This window comes from Bathycoccus prasinos (genome assembly GCF_002220235.1).
Source record: "Bathycoccus prasinos genomic : Chromosome_3".
In the NCBI taxonomy this organism is placed as follows: Eukaryota; Viridiplantae; Chlorophyta; class Mamiellophyceae; order Mamiellales; family Bathycoccaceae; genus Bathycoccus; species Bathycoccus prasinos.
The window spans coordinates 362,805-377,315 of NC_024006.1; the positions used below are offsets into that span (position 1 = coordinate 362,805).

Consider the following 14,511-nt stretch of genomic DNA (forward strand, 5'->3'; position numbering starts at 1 on the left):
CGCACGTTATGCACACTCTACATACTACTAAACTTTGGGCGCGAAACACCAACTTACTTTACCCCGGCCCAACTTTTGGAATGTCGTGATGTTCGCTCAATCTCCCCAACTTCTCGTTAAACAGCCTCACCTTATCCTTGTGACTTAACTCCGCGTGCTCCAATATTCTCTTCTTGCGTTGTTGTCGACTTCGTTCCTCGTGCGCTTTTTCCGCGTCCGTTCTCGTGTCCAACTTGTTGTTGTTCTCGTCCTCCTTCTTTTCCCGACTGCTTGTCCGCTTCTGAAAATGCTCGTCGTCGTCTGAATCGTCGTCTTCGTTCAACTCGACGTATTTTCGCTTCCTCGTCTCGTCGTCATCCTTGTTCTTCTTCTTCTTCTTTTTCTTCTTCTTCTTCTCCCTTTTCTCTATCGCGGCGCCTTTCAGTTTCAGCTTGCCGCCAACCACGTTCTCGAATCCCATCTTGTGCGGTTCGTGACGCGTTCTTCCGGAGACCAAAGGGCTAAAACCTACACCCTAAATTCCAAAAGAAAGAAGAAAAAATTCGACGCCTTCTTGATCCGTTCTCTCTCTCTCTCTCTCTCTTCATCACTTTCCACACGCGCTTTCACACAACAAAAGCGCACACAAAAAAATAAAGGAGTAAAATGACTTCCAGCGGCATCGAGCTGCGCATCGGGAACAAGTACCGCGTCGGGCGAAAGATAGGAAGCGGGTCTTTCGGGGATATATATTTAGGTGAGAAGAGAAAGAAAGAGATTTTTTTTTTTTCCCAAGCACAGCTTGTGTGTTGTGTTGGTTTTTGTCGACACCACGAGTCTATTCGCGTAATGAAAAGAAACGCATCATCAACCTTTACCTACGCGTACGACGACGGATGATGCGAATTGATTTCGCCCTCGACCGATCCAAAATACGATGAATAATATACTGACGACTCTTTCTTTCGCACAGGAACGCACATACAAACGGACGAGGAAGTTGGAATTAAGCTGGTACGGATTTCGCGTTCAATTTGCTCGTTTTCTCTCTCGCGTTCCGTCGTTTCGGGCCACGAAATCACATTTTTGCGGAGAAGGAAACACAACCTCTTCTCTCGTCGCGGAAACGTTCTTATCTGGTCATCTTTCGTTGTTTTTGTTCGATCGGGGACGAGAGGATCGAACGAACGATGGATTCTTTTGTTCTCTGACGTAATATCTCTTCCGTGTTTATTATCACATCGTGCGCGCGCGTGCAAAACACAAAAACAGGAATCGTGCAAAAGCAGACATCCGCAACTTTTACTCTACGAATCGAAACTCTACAAAATCTTGCAAGGCGGCACCGGCATCCCGAACGTGCGATGGTACGGCGTGGAAGGTGAATATAACATCATGGTCATGGATCTGTTAGGTCCATCGTTAGAGGATTTGTTTAATTTTTGTAACCGGAAGTTATCGCTGAAGACGGTTTTAATGTTGGCGGACCAACTGGTTTCGAGAATCGAATACGTGCACTCGAAGTCGTTTATTCATCGAGATATTAAACCGGATAACTTTTTGATGGGGTTAGGGAAACGCGCGAATCAGGTGAACATAATCGATTTCGGTTTGGCGAAAAAGTATCGCGATCCAAAAACGCACATGCACATACCGTACCGCGAGAATAAAAACTTAACCGGCACCGCGAGGTACGCCTCGATCAACACGCACGTCGGCGTAGAGCAAAGTCGAAGGGACGATTTAGAATCGCTCGGGTATGTTTTGATGTATTTTTTGCGAGGATCGTTGCCGTGGCAAGGTTTGAAAGCGCATACGAAGAAAATGAAGTACGAAAAGATTAGCGATAAGAAGATGACGACGCCGATTGAGATTTTATGTAAAGGTTTCCCTCCGGAGTTTGTGTCGTACTTCCAAGTCGTTCGATCGCTGCGATTTGAAGATAAGCCGGATTACTCGTTTTTACGCAAATTATTCCGAGATTTGTTTATTCGAGAAGGGTATCAGTACGATTACGTGTTCGATTGGACGATATTAAAGTATCAGCAAACGCAACAGTTATCGAGAGGTATTAGCAACAACGCGAACAACACGACGACGAACAACGAAACCGGGGGTGGTCAAACGACGCAAAGAGACGCGGTGGGGAGATCGAGCGGCGGAGCTGGAGTAGATAAATCCAAAGATCCAAACTGGCGATCGGATTCTAAGGCTGTCAACACGGGGTCGCGAGCTGATAAAACCAGATCGGGTGATAAAGATTTGACGGCGAAAGAGGACGCCAAGGCGAAATCTTCCTCAAGAGATCGAGGCGCCAGTTCTCGGAACAGGCGGGAATAAAAATTTTACGACGAGTTGTATTAGTAGAGTATTTTATAGTAGATAATTGCATGCGAAGAAGTAACAATAATAACGAACCGGGGATGAAGAGATAGACGGAGAGAAAGAGAGAGACAGAGAGACGTAGAGAGGTGCCAAGTTGTTTGATACATGTTATACGTTATATAAAATGAAATGTAAGCACCCCCGAAAAAAGCAGGATCTACTGCGAAAGATTTCTTCTTCTTCACCACACTCTTTCCGCGCGCAAAGAAGGAACAACAACAACAAAAAGAACAAAAAGAACAACAAAAGAAACATTACATGCAACAATGACCAGCGAAACGTCTCAAGACAACCACGATTTTACCAACAATAACAGTTTCATCGCCGGCACGCAGTTCACTCGGACCAAAACCGTCTCGTTACTGGAGCAAATGAAAGAAAACGAACGAGAAGAAAAGATTGACAATTTGTTCGACAGCGGCGAGTTTTTAAAGACGAAAGACGACGACAACGATTCAGAAGACGACGACGTGGAAAGACTGCTGAACGTTTTCGGCGAGACGCTAAAAAAAGGCGACGAGGAAGAAGACGAAGAAGAAGACGAAGAAGAAGAAAAGAAGAAGAAAGAGGAGGAGGATTTTCGGCAAATTTTCGATGTCGATGGAAAGAACAGCTCCGGACGGTTGATTTTGAAAGTCGTGCCGAGCGACGGTTGGACGGAAGGGATGAAACAAAAAGTTTCGAAGGACGCGCGAGACGTGAGCAAATGGGACCAGAGAGAATTGGAAGTGCCGATAAAATTAGCCGAGCGTTTGCAAGAGTACCAGAGAGATGGCGTGCGGTTTTTGCACGGGTTATACGCGCGAAATCTTGGCGGTTTGTTAGCGGACGAGATGGGTTTGGGGAAGACCGTGCAGGTCGTGGCGTTCGCGACGGCGTGCTTGACGGCGAAGATACCAAGGGGTGGGTTTGGCGGTGAAGGCAATGGGAGGAGGATGGTGAAAGGTGGAGTGTTGATGAGAACGACGAAGAAGAGCATTTGGCAAGACGATTCAGGCGAGGAGGAGGAGGAGGATTTGAAAAAGAGCGCGAATGACAAAGAAGACGACGACGAAGAGGAACGCGCAGAAGAAGGAGGAGAAGAAGAAGAAGGAGAAGAAGTGATAGATATGGAGGAAACGAGGTATGACAAATGGGGTAAGCGTGAAGTACTCTCCGAAGAAGAGGCAAAGAGGAGAGGCGTCAACTCGAACAATCGAAGACCGATTTTAATCATCGTTCCGGCGACGTTGATTGATAACTGGAAGAACGAGTTTGAAAAGTGGGGCGAGGCTATCGGTGACGACGAAATATGGGACGTCAATGTAGCAGTTGCGCACGGGAATAACAGAGAGGTGGTGTACGACGACATTGAGAACCATCGCGGTGTGGACGTGGTGATCACGACGGTAAACATCATCTCCAGAGATATCCAATCAAATCCAGATTTTAACATTTGGACGAACACCAACTGGGATTTTTGCGTCATCGATGAAATGCACAATTCGATGAAGAACCCGAAGACGCAATCGTCTAAAGCAATGCGCCAAATGAAATGTCAAAAATTTGGCTTAACTGGGACGCCTTATCAAAATAAAGCCGAGGAATTGCACACGATATTTGATGCATTGAATTCGAACTGTATTGGTTCGTTATCTCATTTCAAATCGTATTACGAGAGACCGATGCACAAAGCGCGAAGCGCATCAGCGAGTGCATACGAAATTGGACTCGGCAGAAAACGCGCGATGCAGTTGAATGGTTTACTGAGCATTTATATGCTGAAGAGAGAGAAGAAGCGCGTCTTGAAAGCGGGGACGATGAAGAAAAAGACAGAGAAAGTCGTATTTTGTGATTTGGCTCCAGCACAAAGAAGAGCGTACGAACGCATCCGCGAATCGACGAGTGTACAGTTGATATTGAATAAAGATAGTCCATGCGATTGTGGAAGTGGTGAGAAAAGGAACAAGTGTTGTTATCCTGCTAATGGCTTGAACGACGATGATGGGGACGAGATGTGGTGTGCTTACGGACCGCACAATAGACACGGACGGACATGTCCGATGTGCGTCGGATTCGCGTGCGTTTTTGCCTGTCGTAACGTCTCGAACCATCTCGAGCTTTTAAAACCGTTTGATTTACCCCCAAACCCGAAAGAAGAAGATGTGGCAAAGTTCAAACGCGCGCAAGCGGTGGCTAAAGTTGCTCTCGGCGACGAGCTCGATGCGCTCGGGGGATTGCGACCGCAACAAAACTTTCTCGCCGCTTCAAACTTTGACCATTGCGGTAAAATGAAAACGCTCAGTATTTTACTCGAGCGGTTTTACAAGAGAAACGATAAAGTTGTTTTGTTTTCGTATTCCGTTCGGTTGCTAAACGTGATGAATGAATTCGTCAAGCGCAAGGGATATGTACACGTACGATTAGATGGCGGCACGCCGGTGAAAGAGCGTCAAAAAATTGTCGACGATTTTAACAAACGGGGCAGTTGTTTCTTGTTTCTCATGTCCTCCGAAGCCGGCGGTGTCGGCCTTAACGTCGCCTCGGCGAATAAAGTGATCATTTTTGATCCGGCTTGGAATCCTGCGAAAGATTTGCAGTCGCAAGATCGCGTGTACAGATTGGGCAACAAGCGCAACGTGGAAGTGTACAGATTAATTTCCGCCGGTACTCTAGAAGAGCTCGTGTATTCTCGTCAGATTTATAAACTGCAAATGGGATCGACCATGACGGATGGCAAGATGGAACGACGAATCTTCGAAGGCATCCAAGGTGACAAAACGAAGAAAGGCGAGTTGTGGGGCATCGTGAACTTGCTCAGACTGAACATGGCGGGAAAGGTTGAGGTTCGCGAAAAAGTAGAAGAAGAGAAACGGAAAGACGAAGAAGAGGACATCATCAAAGAGGAAGGGCACCAAGGCGAAGACGGATTTAACTTTAGAGTTGCGAAAGGTTTAGATCAAGACCAAGCTCGTGATATCGGTAACGCTTTAGAAGAGGAACGGGAAGCGGCAGCGAAGCGAGGCGAGAACATCTTCGAAGGCTTGCTCAACGAGGAGGAGGAGGAGAACGACAACAACGAGAAGAACCTCCAAGCGTTGCACACCATGGACCATAACAAGATCTTCGGCGTGAGCGAAAAAGAGAAGAAGCGCATTGAGGACGCCGAGAGAGCTTCGAAGAACGAAAAGCTATTAAGCCGCCTCGCTAAGAAGAGGAAAGAGGCGGAAGCGGCAAATAAGGAAGGCGGCCAACGAGGAGGATTCTCCATCAGAAACCGAAAGAAGAACGCGCTCGATCCGCACGAACACGCGGTACAAGACATCGCTTTACGCGCGATGGCAAAATACAACAACGTTTCTGAACTTGATTTTGCCAAGCACTTCTTATCTATAAAGAACGAAGAGGACGCGCAATACGCGCTAATGCGGAACGTGGAAGGCTTAAGAAGCGAGATGGATGATTTCGACGACGACAACGAAGAAGAAAATTAAATTTTAGGGGTGTTTTACACTCGCGGTACAAAAAAAAACAGAATAGAACGCGCATGTCAATGCAGCGCGTTGGCAGCAGCAACATTTTAGGAGCGATAGTGACAAAGTGTTGAACAAACACTTCATCGATTGTAAATTTACGACGCAGCATTATCAAAAGAATTCGCGTATTAAATATACATTGACATCAAAATCAGAAAACCTCTCGCAGTAGCCGAGCGCAGACTTCTTTATCCATCCCCATGACTCCATCTTCGCTCCCATCAATCTTCGTCACGAACGGCCTCACTTTCTCGTGTTCTACCATCAGACCTCCCGCACACCACATGACCTCGCCTTCATTGATCAAAAAATCCATCGCCTCCTCCGAGATCTCCTTAAAATGAATCGTGCACACGTCCACGGAACTCGCCGACGCGCCCGTCGCCACGTCCGTCACTCTGATCGAACCAACCGTCGAGCACGGATTATTCTCCTTATACGACCGCATAAAGATCCTCGCTTCTTCCTCTGTCTCTGGTTTCTCGCGTATTTTACCGTCAAAAACCACCACTTGATCGCACGTGATTAACAGCGTCCTTCTCTTCTCTTTCGCTCCTTCCTCTTCCTCAGCCTTCCGGATTCGTTCCAAAATCGCCTCGGCTTTTGCTCTCGCCAACGCTTCCACCAACCGCGAAGGATCCTCGAATCGAATCGCTTTTTCGTCTATATCCGCCGATATCGTCGCGTATTCAATCTTCATCTCGTTCAAGATTTGTTTTCTCGTCGCCGATTTGCTCCCTAAAATCACCCGGATATTTTCTTTCCTCAACCTTTCCCCAACATCATCCATTGTATTGGACGAACAAGACGCCGTTTCGCCGCTGATGCTTCTCGTGAAAGCTTTTCTCCCTCTCGTCAAAGAAGAAGAACGAGATAAAGAACGAAAACCACAGTGAGTAGAGAGAAAGAAAGCGACGCTAAAACGACGCGAGGAGAGCGAAACTAAGCGCATGTGATTATGTGGAAAAATGAAGCAATTCACTCCTACTACTATAACACAACGCTACACGCTACGAGTCTATCTACCCCGAGAACTACGACCACACTCCGCGAAAAATGAAGAATTACCGAGGACTTTCCTCATCCGTATCCTCGTTATTGTTGTGAACGCTGACACCACCACTCTCTTTCTCCTCGGGCTTTTCCAGGAGGTCCCGGTACCTCTTCCTCCACGAAACTTCCGCCTCGTTCGGATCCATGATTTGCCACGCCTGCGCGAACGCGCGCGCCTCTCTTGCCTCCTCTCTCGTGTTTTCTTCTTCGTTTTCTTTCGTTTTCGTCAAGAAGTGTTCGCATTTGGTTTTCAGCGAGGATAAAAATTGTCCTTTCTTCTTCTTCTTCGTCTCGATGTCTTCGATGTCGTTCTCGCTTTTCGAACCACTTTTGCTCCTTCTTGTCGGGAGTGGTTTCCCGGTGTGATTTTCAATCGATTTATAAAAGTCCTCCCAAAACTCTTCGCAGTTGTCCATCTCGCCGTATCGGTAGTATCGAGTCAGTTGGAATCTCGGCGCTGTGATGTTTTTCGTCGCGTTAGAGAGAGAGAGAGAGAGAGAGAGAAAACATCGGTCAGTCGTGCACTCAAAGCAGAGAGAGAAAAAAGAGCGGAGAACGAAACGCACAGTAACACTCCCAGATTTTCCCGAACGCGAGTCCAACCGTTTCTTGTTGTTGTTCTCCTCGATGATTTTCGGTCGCAGAAGTAGTACTCCCAACAGTTCGTCTGGATTCGTTTGATTCTTCGTCTTTGCTATTCTTCTTCTCAGCGCCACCGAAAGGAAAGGCAAAAGAAACGGGCATATCTTTACCAGCAAAAGAGGTGATTTTTCCCCGCGATGTGACGTTATAAAGAAGAACGCGCATTTATTCACACACACACAGCACACACTCTCGCGAAAGAAGAATGGCACACGCAGTTCACGGATTTTGCGCTTCTGTCGTTGCGTTCACGTCGTCGACTTCGAGAGGGAGGAAAGTTCGTTCTTTGTCTTCTTCTTCTTCTTTGAATAACAACGGTACCATCACATGGTCTGTGACACGTCGTTTTCCCCGGGGGCGTATCTTCTCGAAGACGACGAGGAAGAACAACAACGGCGCAGTCGCGGAACCGAGCGGGGATGTCGAGCTTGACTTCGGCGCGCTCTCGAGCGAGTCCGTGTGGATAAACCCAGCGAATAACGAAAACTATACGCTCCAAACGCAAATCTTAAAGCTCACCCACGACACGACGGTTATCCGCTCCTTAGACTGGGACCGGGACAGATTCGATATCGAATTCGGCTTAGAGAAAGGCACCACGTATAACTCGTACGTAATCAAAGGCACAGAAAAAACAGTTTTAATCGATGCGAGTCACGAGAAATTCGAACAGTTATACATGGATTCCTTAGCTTCGGTGGTTGGAAACGACGATTTGAGTTCGATCGATTACGTCGTGTGTTCGCACACGGAACCGGACCATTCCGGATTGATCGGCAAAGTGTTGGAACGAGCGCCGAACGCGACCGTGGTCGGGACGAAAGTGTGTTTGGCGTTTTTGGATAACTTGGTGCAAAAGGAGTTCAACAAGTTAGTCGTGAAAGGTGGAGACGTGCTCGAATTAGGCGACGGGAGGCAGTTGAAATTTGTTCCGGCGCCGAATCTTCACTGGCCGGATACCATGTTCAGTTACGACACGGAGAGCGAGTTCGTGTACACGTGCGACGCGTTTGGCGCGCATTACTGCACAAAGGACGTCTTCGACGAAGAGTTACCGAAACTCATGCCGCATTTTAGTTTTTACTACGAGTGTTTGATGAAACCAAACGCGCGATCGGTGTTGACGGCTTTGAGGAAGTGCGAGGCTGACGGAGTGAAGTTGTCCACGGTGTGCACCGGACACGGGCCAATTTTACAACGCAACTCAGAAGAACTCATCGGGGACTATAAAAAGTGGTCCGAGAAAGCTTTGGAGAAAGCGAAATCGTCCGTGGTTGTTTTTTATACCGCGGATTACGGGTTTAGCGATCGATTGTCGCAATCAATCGCCAGAGGTGTGGTGAAAACCGATTGCGAAGTGGCGATGTTGGATTTGTCCACCTGCGACGCGCAGCAAATCGTCGAGGAGGTTGGTCGTGCGAGCGGTATCGTTTTGTTAGCGCCGCCGAACGCGAAGGATGAGATACAAGATAACGTAGGCGTTTTAATAGGCGCGGTGAAGCCAGGGAAGCAAAAGATTTTGGTGTGCGAGAGTTACGGCGGCGACGACGAACCGGTGGACCCGTTGATGCGTAAATTCGCCGAGATTGGTTTGCAAGAATCGCAGTCGCCGTTGAAGTGCCAGTCGTCGCCGACAGAAGGGACGTACCAGTTGTACGAGGAAGCTGGGACGGATTTGGGTCAGTTGTTGACGCAAAAAGAAAAGTTGAAGGAGATGAAATCGAGCATGTCCGCGGACGTCGCGAGAGCGTTGGGGAGAGTCTCCGGCGGATTGTACATTGTCACCGCGGTGCAAGGGACCGCGAAATCTGCCATGGTCGCCTCTTGGATCGCGCAAGCGTCGTTCGAACCCTTAGGATTTACCATTGCCGTCGCGAAAGATCGTGCGATTGAATCCTTGATGCAAGTCGGCGATAGTTTTGTTTTGAACTGCTTAGGCGAAGACGGTTTCGAAGCGCCGATGAAACACTTCTTGAAACGTTTCCCTCCAGGCGCGGATCGATTCGAAGGCGTGGATTGGAAACCGGCACCGTGCGGATCGCCGATTTTAGCCGACGCCGTGAGTTACGTGGAGTGTAAAGTGGTTTCCAGAATGGACGCGAACGATCACTGGGTGATTTATAGCGAAGCCATCGACGGCGGCGTGTTCAACAAAGACGCGAAAACGGCGTCGCACTTTAGAAAAGTTGCCACGTATTATTAAAAAAATGTACATCACAACAAAGTATATATCCTCTCTCCATCGCTCTCTTCTCCTCACAGATTAATCGTCCCGGCGTACCAACTCGACCTTTTCCTGTCCTTCTCCTTCTTCAAACCGGCGTCGTCCAGAACGCTCTTCGTCGCGCCGACGACCAGCGTGCTCGTCCGCGCCGTCCCGATCGACATCGCCGGCGTCGGCGGCCGTTCCGAAATCTGCGGTAGAATCGCCGCGCACGTAATCGCCACCGCCGTGAGCGTGCGCAACAAAATATTCTGTTTGCGCTCTTTCGACGGGATCGCCATCGTCGTCAGTTTCTTCGACAAGGCTTTGTCGAAGGACTTTTCAACCTCTTTTTCCTTTGAGGTTTTGCTCTCATCATCTCTCGTCCTCTCGTCTTTTTCCTCGTCGTTGTTTTTACTCTCGATTCTGCTCGTTCTTTCCGTTTGTCTTCTTCTCATTAACGACGATGAACTTGTCGTTCGGCCGCTGAAGGATGCCGCCGAGACGGAGTTTCTTCTGTCTCGCGCGGACGATGATTGTTCTCGGAAAGGTCCAATTGCGGTAACGGAAATTACATCGGAGGAGGAACGATGGGTGTGGCGCGGTGCGTTTTTATGCGCGTGTCTTTTCGTCGCACTTCCGAGGAAGCAAGATGTCGACGAATACGTCGCCATGGAGTGAGAAGAACGCATGACAGAGAGAGACAGAGTATGTTTTTACCCCGCGCGTTACAAGTTGTGAAGTGTTTTTTCTTGGGGGAAGTGACACGTAAGGAAAAAACAACACAAAAAAGAGAGGAAAAGTACAGTCAGAGGGGACGAATTCTTTCGTAATCTCTTTCAGGCAGCACGAAAGAGGAGAAAAGAGATCTTTTTTGTTGGCTGTTTTGTATGAACGTATGAAAAGGAAAGCGAAAGCTGTTGCGCGTTTTGTAAAAATAACGTGTCTCTTTTGTACGTTTTCCGATATGGTAATACAACGGGATGTGAATGTAAGAATCCCTCAACAAAACTACTCTCTTTCTCTTTCTCTTTCTCTTTGTGTGTGTGTGTGTATATATATATACAATATCAACCTGTGTGTATCTCTTTTCTGACGCGTATTCGTGCGTGATATTTTTCCTCCTTTTTTTAACTGACGGTGCGGCCAAACGCGACCGCGGAGATGTAGAGATTTTTCGCCCACTTTTCCTTGACGTGCGTTCGTGGAAACGCGGACGTTCTCAGCGTCTCTTGCGTCTCGTCTCCTGGTCGTCGACGAGGGATGGACAAAACGAACGCGGCTTGGTCCGGAGTGGCCGCGCAACACGTGATTCTGAAACCGCAATCCCATCTGCGGTGGATGCCTTCGGACGGGTACATGTAATCCAACTCCGCACACTGATCTACTAAACCGGCATTTCTGGACATGCAAATAGCCCATCTCGTAGCACATGTGGCCATGGAAGTCACGTAAAACCCTTCCTTCCATTTTTTGTTTATCCATTTAAACGGGAACGAGTCGGAAACTTTGTATGATTGTTGCGTGTACGGCGTGCCCTTGGACATGATGACCAAAGCGGACCCGGTCGTCGATCCAGCCAAAGAGGTGATGTAATAGCCATCGTCCCATTGCTCCAAAATCCATTCTTTCGGTAAGAACTGCGTGCTCAAATTCCACATTTGCGCGGAATACCCGGTCCCGGCGTCCATGATTAACGCCCACAACTCTTGCGCGCAAGACACCGAACTGACGAATAAACCGTCGTCGTTGCCTTTTTCAATGTGTTGCTCCACTCTTGAGTTGGCCACGTTGTAGTGATATCTTTGTTTCATCGGTTTGTGCGCGTTGTAAATGGTGATCCACTGTTGCGCCGGAATTCCAATTCTAACCTTCTTCTTCGCCGCTCCTTTATCGTCTTCTTCCAAGTTGCCCATATCCGTCGCTTTTCGTTTCATTCCAACTTTCTTCGCGCCGTCCGTGCTAATCGGTCGTCTCCCTGGTGGACCACACAACGGTTCGAACAACGCCGCCATCGCCGCGTATTTCGGTTCCTCGTCAAATTTCAAGTTAATCACCGCCTCCATGAACTGTCTGTACGCCGGCGGCGAATACCGACACAAACTCTCCGCGCACGTCGCCATCTTCTTCTTACACACCAAAAAGCCTTTGTTATCGCCTTGATAGCCTTGCCACGGCAATCTCCCTTTCAACAAAAACAGCAAAGTGTACGCCAAACTCTCCAAATCGTCTCTTCTCGACGCCGTTCTCCCCAAATGCGCGTGCACGCTCGCGTATCTCACCGTCCCTCGAAACACGTCCGGCCTTTGGTCGTAATCGACGTGCGCCGCGCACACCGGATCTCTCCATCTCGTCGCTAAACCTAAATCAACCAAATACAGCTTCTTCTCCGTCGGCGTCCCCGGTGGTCCGAGTAAAAAGTTCTCCGGCTTAATATCCCCGTGCACGAACCCTTGTCTGTGAAAATTCTCCAAAATTGCCAGCGCTTCCACCGCGATGCACGAAACCATCTCTTGCGACATCGATTGTCCGCACGTGTTCCATTTATCCCACAACGAAGGCCCAAGTAAATCCATAACCATCACGTACCATTCCCCTTGTCTCCCTTTAAAATGTACTTTCGGAACGCCTAAAATTCCGCCTAAAGAATTATACACCGACCACTCGTACGGCGGTCCGTAGTTGCACCCTTTGCTCGATCGGTGCTCGAATTTCAAGGCGATTTCGTTCGCTCCAGGACCGATGTGTTCGTTCGCGCCTTTCGCCGTCGACGTCGTCGCTCTTCTCCCAACGTACACTTGGCCGAAACCGCCTTTCCCGAGTTTCCTTTCCACGATGTATACCGGTGAGCCGCCGACTTGTGTCTGTTTTACGTTTAAGAGAGAAGTTTAAGATCAGATTCCGTCGACGCGCTAAAGTGCGGTGCGCTTTCATCGAAACATCGCCGCCTTTCGCGAAAGAAAGAGAATCAGAGAGAGAGAGAAACGAAACAAAACTTTGAGAGCATAAAAGAAGCGCACCTTCTCTGGAACTGGCGCGGAGGCGCCGTCTTCGTCCGCTTCCGCGTTTTCGCGATCGTCCGTCGGTTCTTCGACCATCTTTTCTCTCGTTATTCAAACGTGTTTTGATTTGATCGATGACTTTACGGAAAGAAAGAAAGTAAAAAGAAAGAGTAGTTTTCGAAAAGAGACTGCGCGACGCCAAGTGATGCGCGAAAAGAGTCGATCAGTTTACTGCGCGCGTGGTGTTTGAGCGCGTTTTTAAGCGCGTTTTTCACGTTTGTCGTTTTGTGTGAAGAGAAAAAGAGCAGATTTTGAGTAAAAGAAGGGAAGAAGGAATTCTGAGATTTTTAGTAAACTCACGCAACAAAGAGCAACAAAAACTCTTTCTCGCTCGAGGAAGTATTACTGTTCAGATGATGATTTGCTACTCTTTTACATAAAACTGCTCAAATCGGTGATGGCACCACCGCAGACTTCGACGACGACGCACCCGTTCGTGTTCATATCGTTCTGCATCTCGCGAATTTTCCCTTCGTACGAGAGCGCTAAACACGCGCCGCACGCCGGTTCGACGAGCGCTCGGTGGTGGTTGGCGAAGTTTTTACACGCGTCGATCGCTTGGTCGTCGGTGACGGTGGTGGAGTGAATTCGGGGGGACTTGCCTTCGCGTTTCCATTGTTTGGTTAAATCGAACGCGGATGGAGAGACTTGGGCGGCGCCGAGGGATTTGGCGACGGAGGTGATCGCCGGCAAAGTGACGAGCTCGTTTTTTTGGACGGATTGGTACAACGAGTCGCATCCGACGGTTTCGCTGACGACGACGTCGGTTTTCGCCCAACCGACTTCGCGTAAACCTTGCGCGATGCCTAGAAGTAAACCGCCGCCACCGACGCAGGTGCATATAAAACTCGGCGGGACGGTTTCGCCGGCGTCTCGTAACTGCGCGCACATCTCGTGCACCAGCGTCGCGTGTCCGGTCCACGTGTCTTCGCCTTCAAACGGGTGCGCGAAAAACGCGTCTTCCTCCGCGACAATCTTTTCCGCGAGCTCGTTCGCTTCCGACCATTGTTTCCCGTGCACGATCACTTTCGCTTCGTACGATTCCAACCGGTCTCGAATAAACTCAGGCGTCGTCTCCGGAACCACCACGGTCGTCTTCGCGCCCAATTTGGATCCGCTATACGCCACCGCCAAACCCGCGTTCCCGCCGCTGCTCGAAACGAACGTCTTCTTTCCATCCAATAGTAATGCCTTCTGACACGCGTACCCTAACCCTCTCAGTTTAAACGACCCGGACGGTTGACAGTTGTCCATCTTGATGTACGTTTTCCGTTCGTTTCTTTCCGAGAGCGGTTGCGAATAAATCAAAGGCGTGGACACGTGCAACGGCCCTGAAGTCGAGAGAAAACCACCACTCTTTTGTTGTTGTTGAAAGGTTTGTGGCAACATCGTCCCTCGAGGACCGAAATTGAACCACTCCAACTTGAGTTGTTCGTCAAAAGCGGAGGAGGAAGAGGAGGCTCGAACGTCATCGTTTCTTCGTCTTTGTTTCTTCGGATGACGATTCTTCTTTAACAACTTCGTCCTCGAATAATCGGAAGAAGAAGAAGAAGAACAAAAAGAAGAAGAAGAAGAAGCCGTTGATCGAAACGACGACGACATGAGTATCTCTTATTACTAACTCTCTCTCTGCTGCTATGGTTGTATTGCTATTAAATATTTCTATCGTGCT

The 14,511-nt window shown here is 48.7% G+C and overlaps 9 protein-coding genes across 9 annotated transcripts; 3 read left to right on the forward strand and 6 right to left on the reverse strand.

Moving 5' to 3' along the window:
• Positions 1 to 58: 58 nt before the first annotated feature.
• Positions 59 to 460, reverse strand: Bathy03g01980 (predicted protein; the record flags this gene model as incomplete). The annotated part of the gene is made up of 1 exon (XM_007514267.1): positions 59 to 460. The coding sequence occupies one exon, from the start codon at positions 458 to 460 to the stop codon at positions 59 to 61; it is 402 nt and encodes a 133-aa protein (XP_007514329.1).
• A 185-nt stretch (positions 461 to 645) lies between these two features.
• On the forward strand, positions 646 to 2,319 carry Bathy03g01990 (predicted protein; the record flags this gene model as incomplete). The annotated part of the gene is made up of 3 exons (XM_007513880.1): positions 646 to 736; positions 953 to 993; positions 1,252 to 2,319. The coding sequence occupies 3 exons, from the start codon at positions 646 to 648 to the stop codon at positions 2,317 to 2,319; spliced, it is 1,200 nt and encodes a 399-aa protein (XP_007513942.1).
• Positions 2,320 to 2,630: 311 nt separating this feature from the next.
• Positions 2,631 to 5,837, forward strand: Bathy03g02000 (DNA excision repair protein; the record flags this gene model as incomplete). The annotated part of the gene is made up of 1 exon (XM_007514066.1): positions 2,631 to 5,837. The coding sequence occupies one exon, from the start codon at positions 2,631 to 2,633 to the stop codon at positions 5,835 to 5,837; it is 3,207 nt and encodes a 1,068-aa protein (XP_007514128.1).
• A 193-nt stretch (positions 5,838 to 6,030) lies between these two features.
• Bathy03g02010 (predicted protein) lies at positions 6,031 to 6,669 on the reverse strand (the record flags this gene model as incomplete). Its single annotated transcript, XM_007514099.1, has 1 exon — positions 6,031 to 6,669. One exon carries the CDS (start codon positions 6,667 to 6,669, stop codon positions 6,031 to 6,033), a length of 639 nt encoding a protein of 212 aa, XP_007514161.1.
• Positions 6,670 to 6,943: 274 nt separating this feature from the next.
• On the reverse strand, positions 6,944 to 7,348 carry Bathy03g02020 (unknown protein; the record flags this gene model as incomplete). Its single annotated transcript, XM_007513953.1, has 1 exon — positions 6,944 to 7,348. The coding sequence occupies one exon, from the start codon at positions 7,346 to 7,348 to the stop codon at positions 6,944 to 6,946; it is 405 nt and encodes a 134-aa protein (XP_007514015.1).
• Positions 7,349 to 7,779: 431 nt separating this feature from the next.
• Positions 7,780 to 9,777, forward strand: Bathy03g02030 (flavoprotein; the record flags this gene model as incomplete). The annotated part of the gene is made up of 1 exon (XM_007514037.1): positions 7,780 to 9,777. One exon carries the CDS (start codon positions 7,780 to 7,782, stop codon positions 9,775 to 9,777), a length of 1,998 nt encoding a protein of 665 aa, XP_007514099.1.
• Positions 9,778 to 9,830: 53 nt separating this feature from the next.
• Bathy03g02040 (unknown protein) lies at positions 9,831 to 10,451 on the reverse strand (the record flags this gene model as incomplete). Its single annotated transcript, XM_007514257.1, has 1 exon — positions 9,831 to 10,451. One exon carries the CDS (start codon positions 10,449 to 10,451, stop codon positions 9,831 to 9,833), a length of 621 nt encoding a protein of 206 aa, XP_007514319.1.
• A 456-nt stretch (positions 10,452 to 10,907) lies between these two features.
• Positions 10,908 to 12,875, reverse strand: Bathy03g02050 (predicted protein; the record flags this gene model as incomplete). Its single annotated transcript, XM_007514170.1, has 2 exons — positions 10,908 to 12,641; positions 12,798 to 12,875. 2 exons carry the CDS (start codon positions 12,873 to 12,875, stop codon positions 10,908 to 10,910), a joined length of 1,812 nt encoding a protein of 603 aa, XP_007514232.1.
• Positions 12,876 to 13,211: 336 nt separating this feature from the next.
• On the reverse strand, positions 13,212 to 14,441 carry Bathy03g02060 (predicted protein; the record flags this gene model as incomplete). The annotated part of the gene is made up of 1 exon (XM_007514255.1): positions 13,212 to 14,441. The coding sequence occupies one exon, from the start codon at positions 14,439 to 14,441 to the stop codon at positions 13,212 to 13,214; it is 1,230 nt and encodes a 409-aa protein (XP_007514317.1).
• Positions 14,442 to 14,511: the final 70 nt, after the last annotated feature.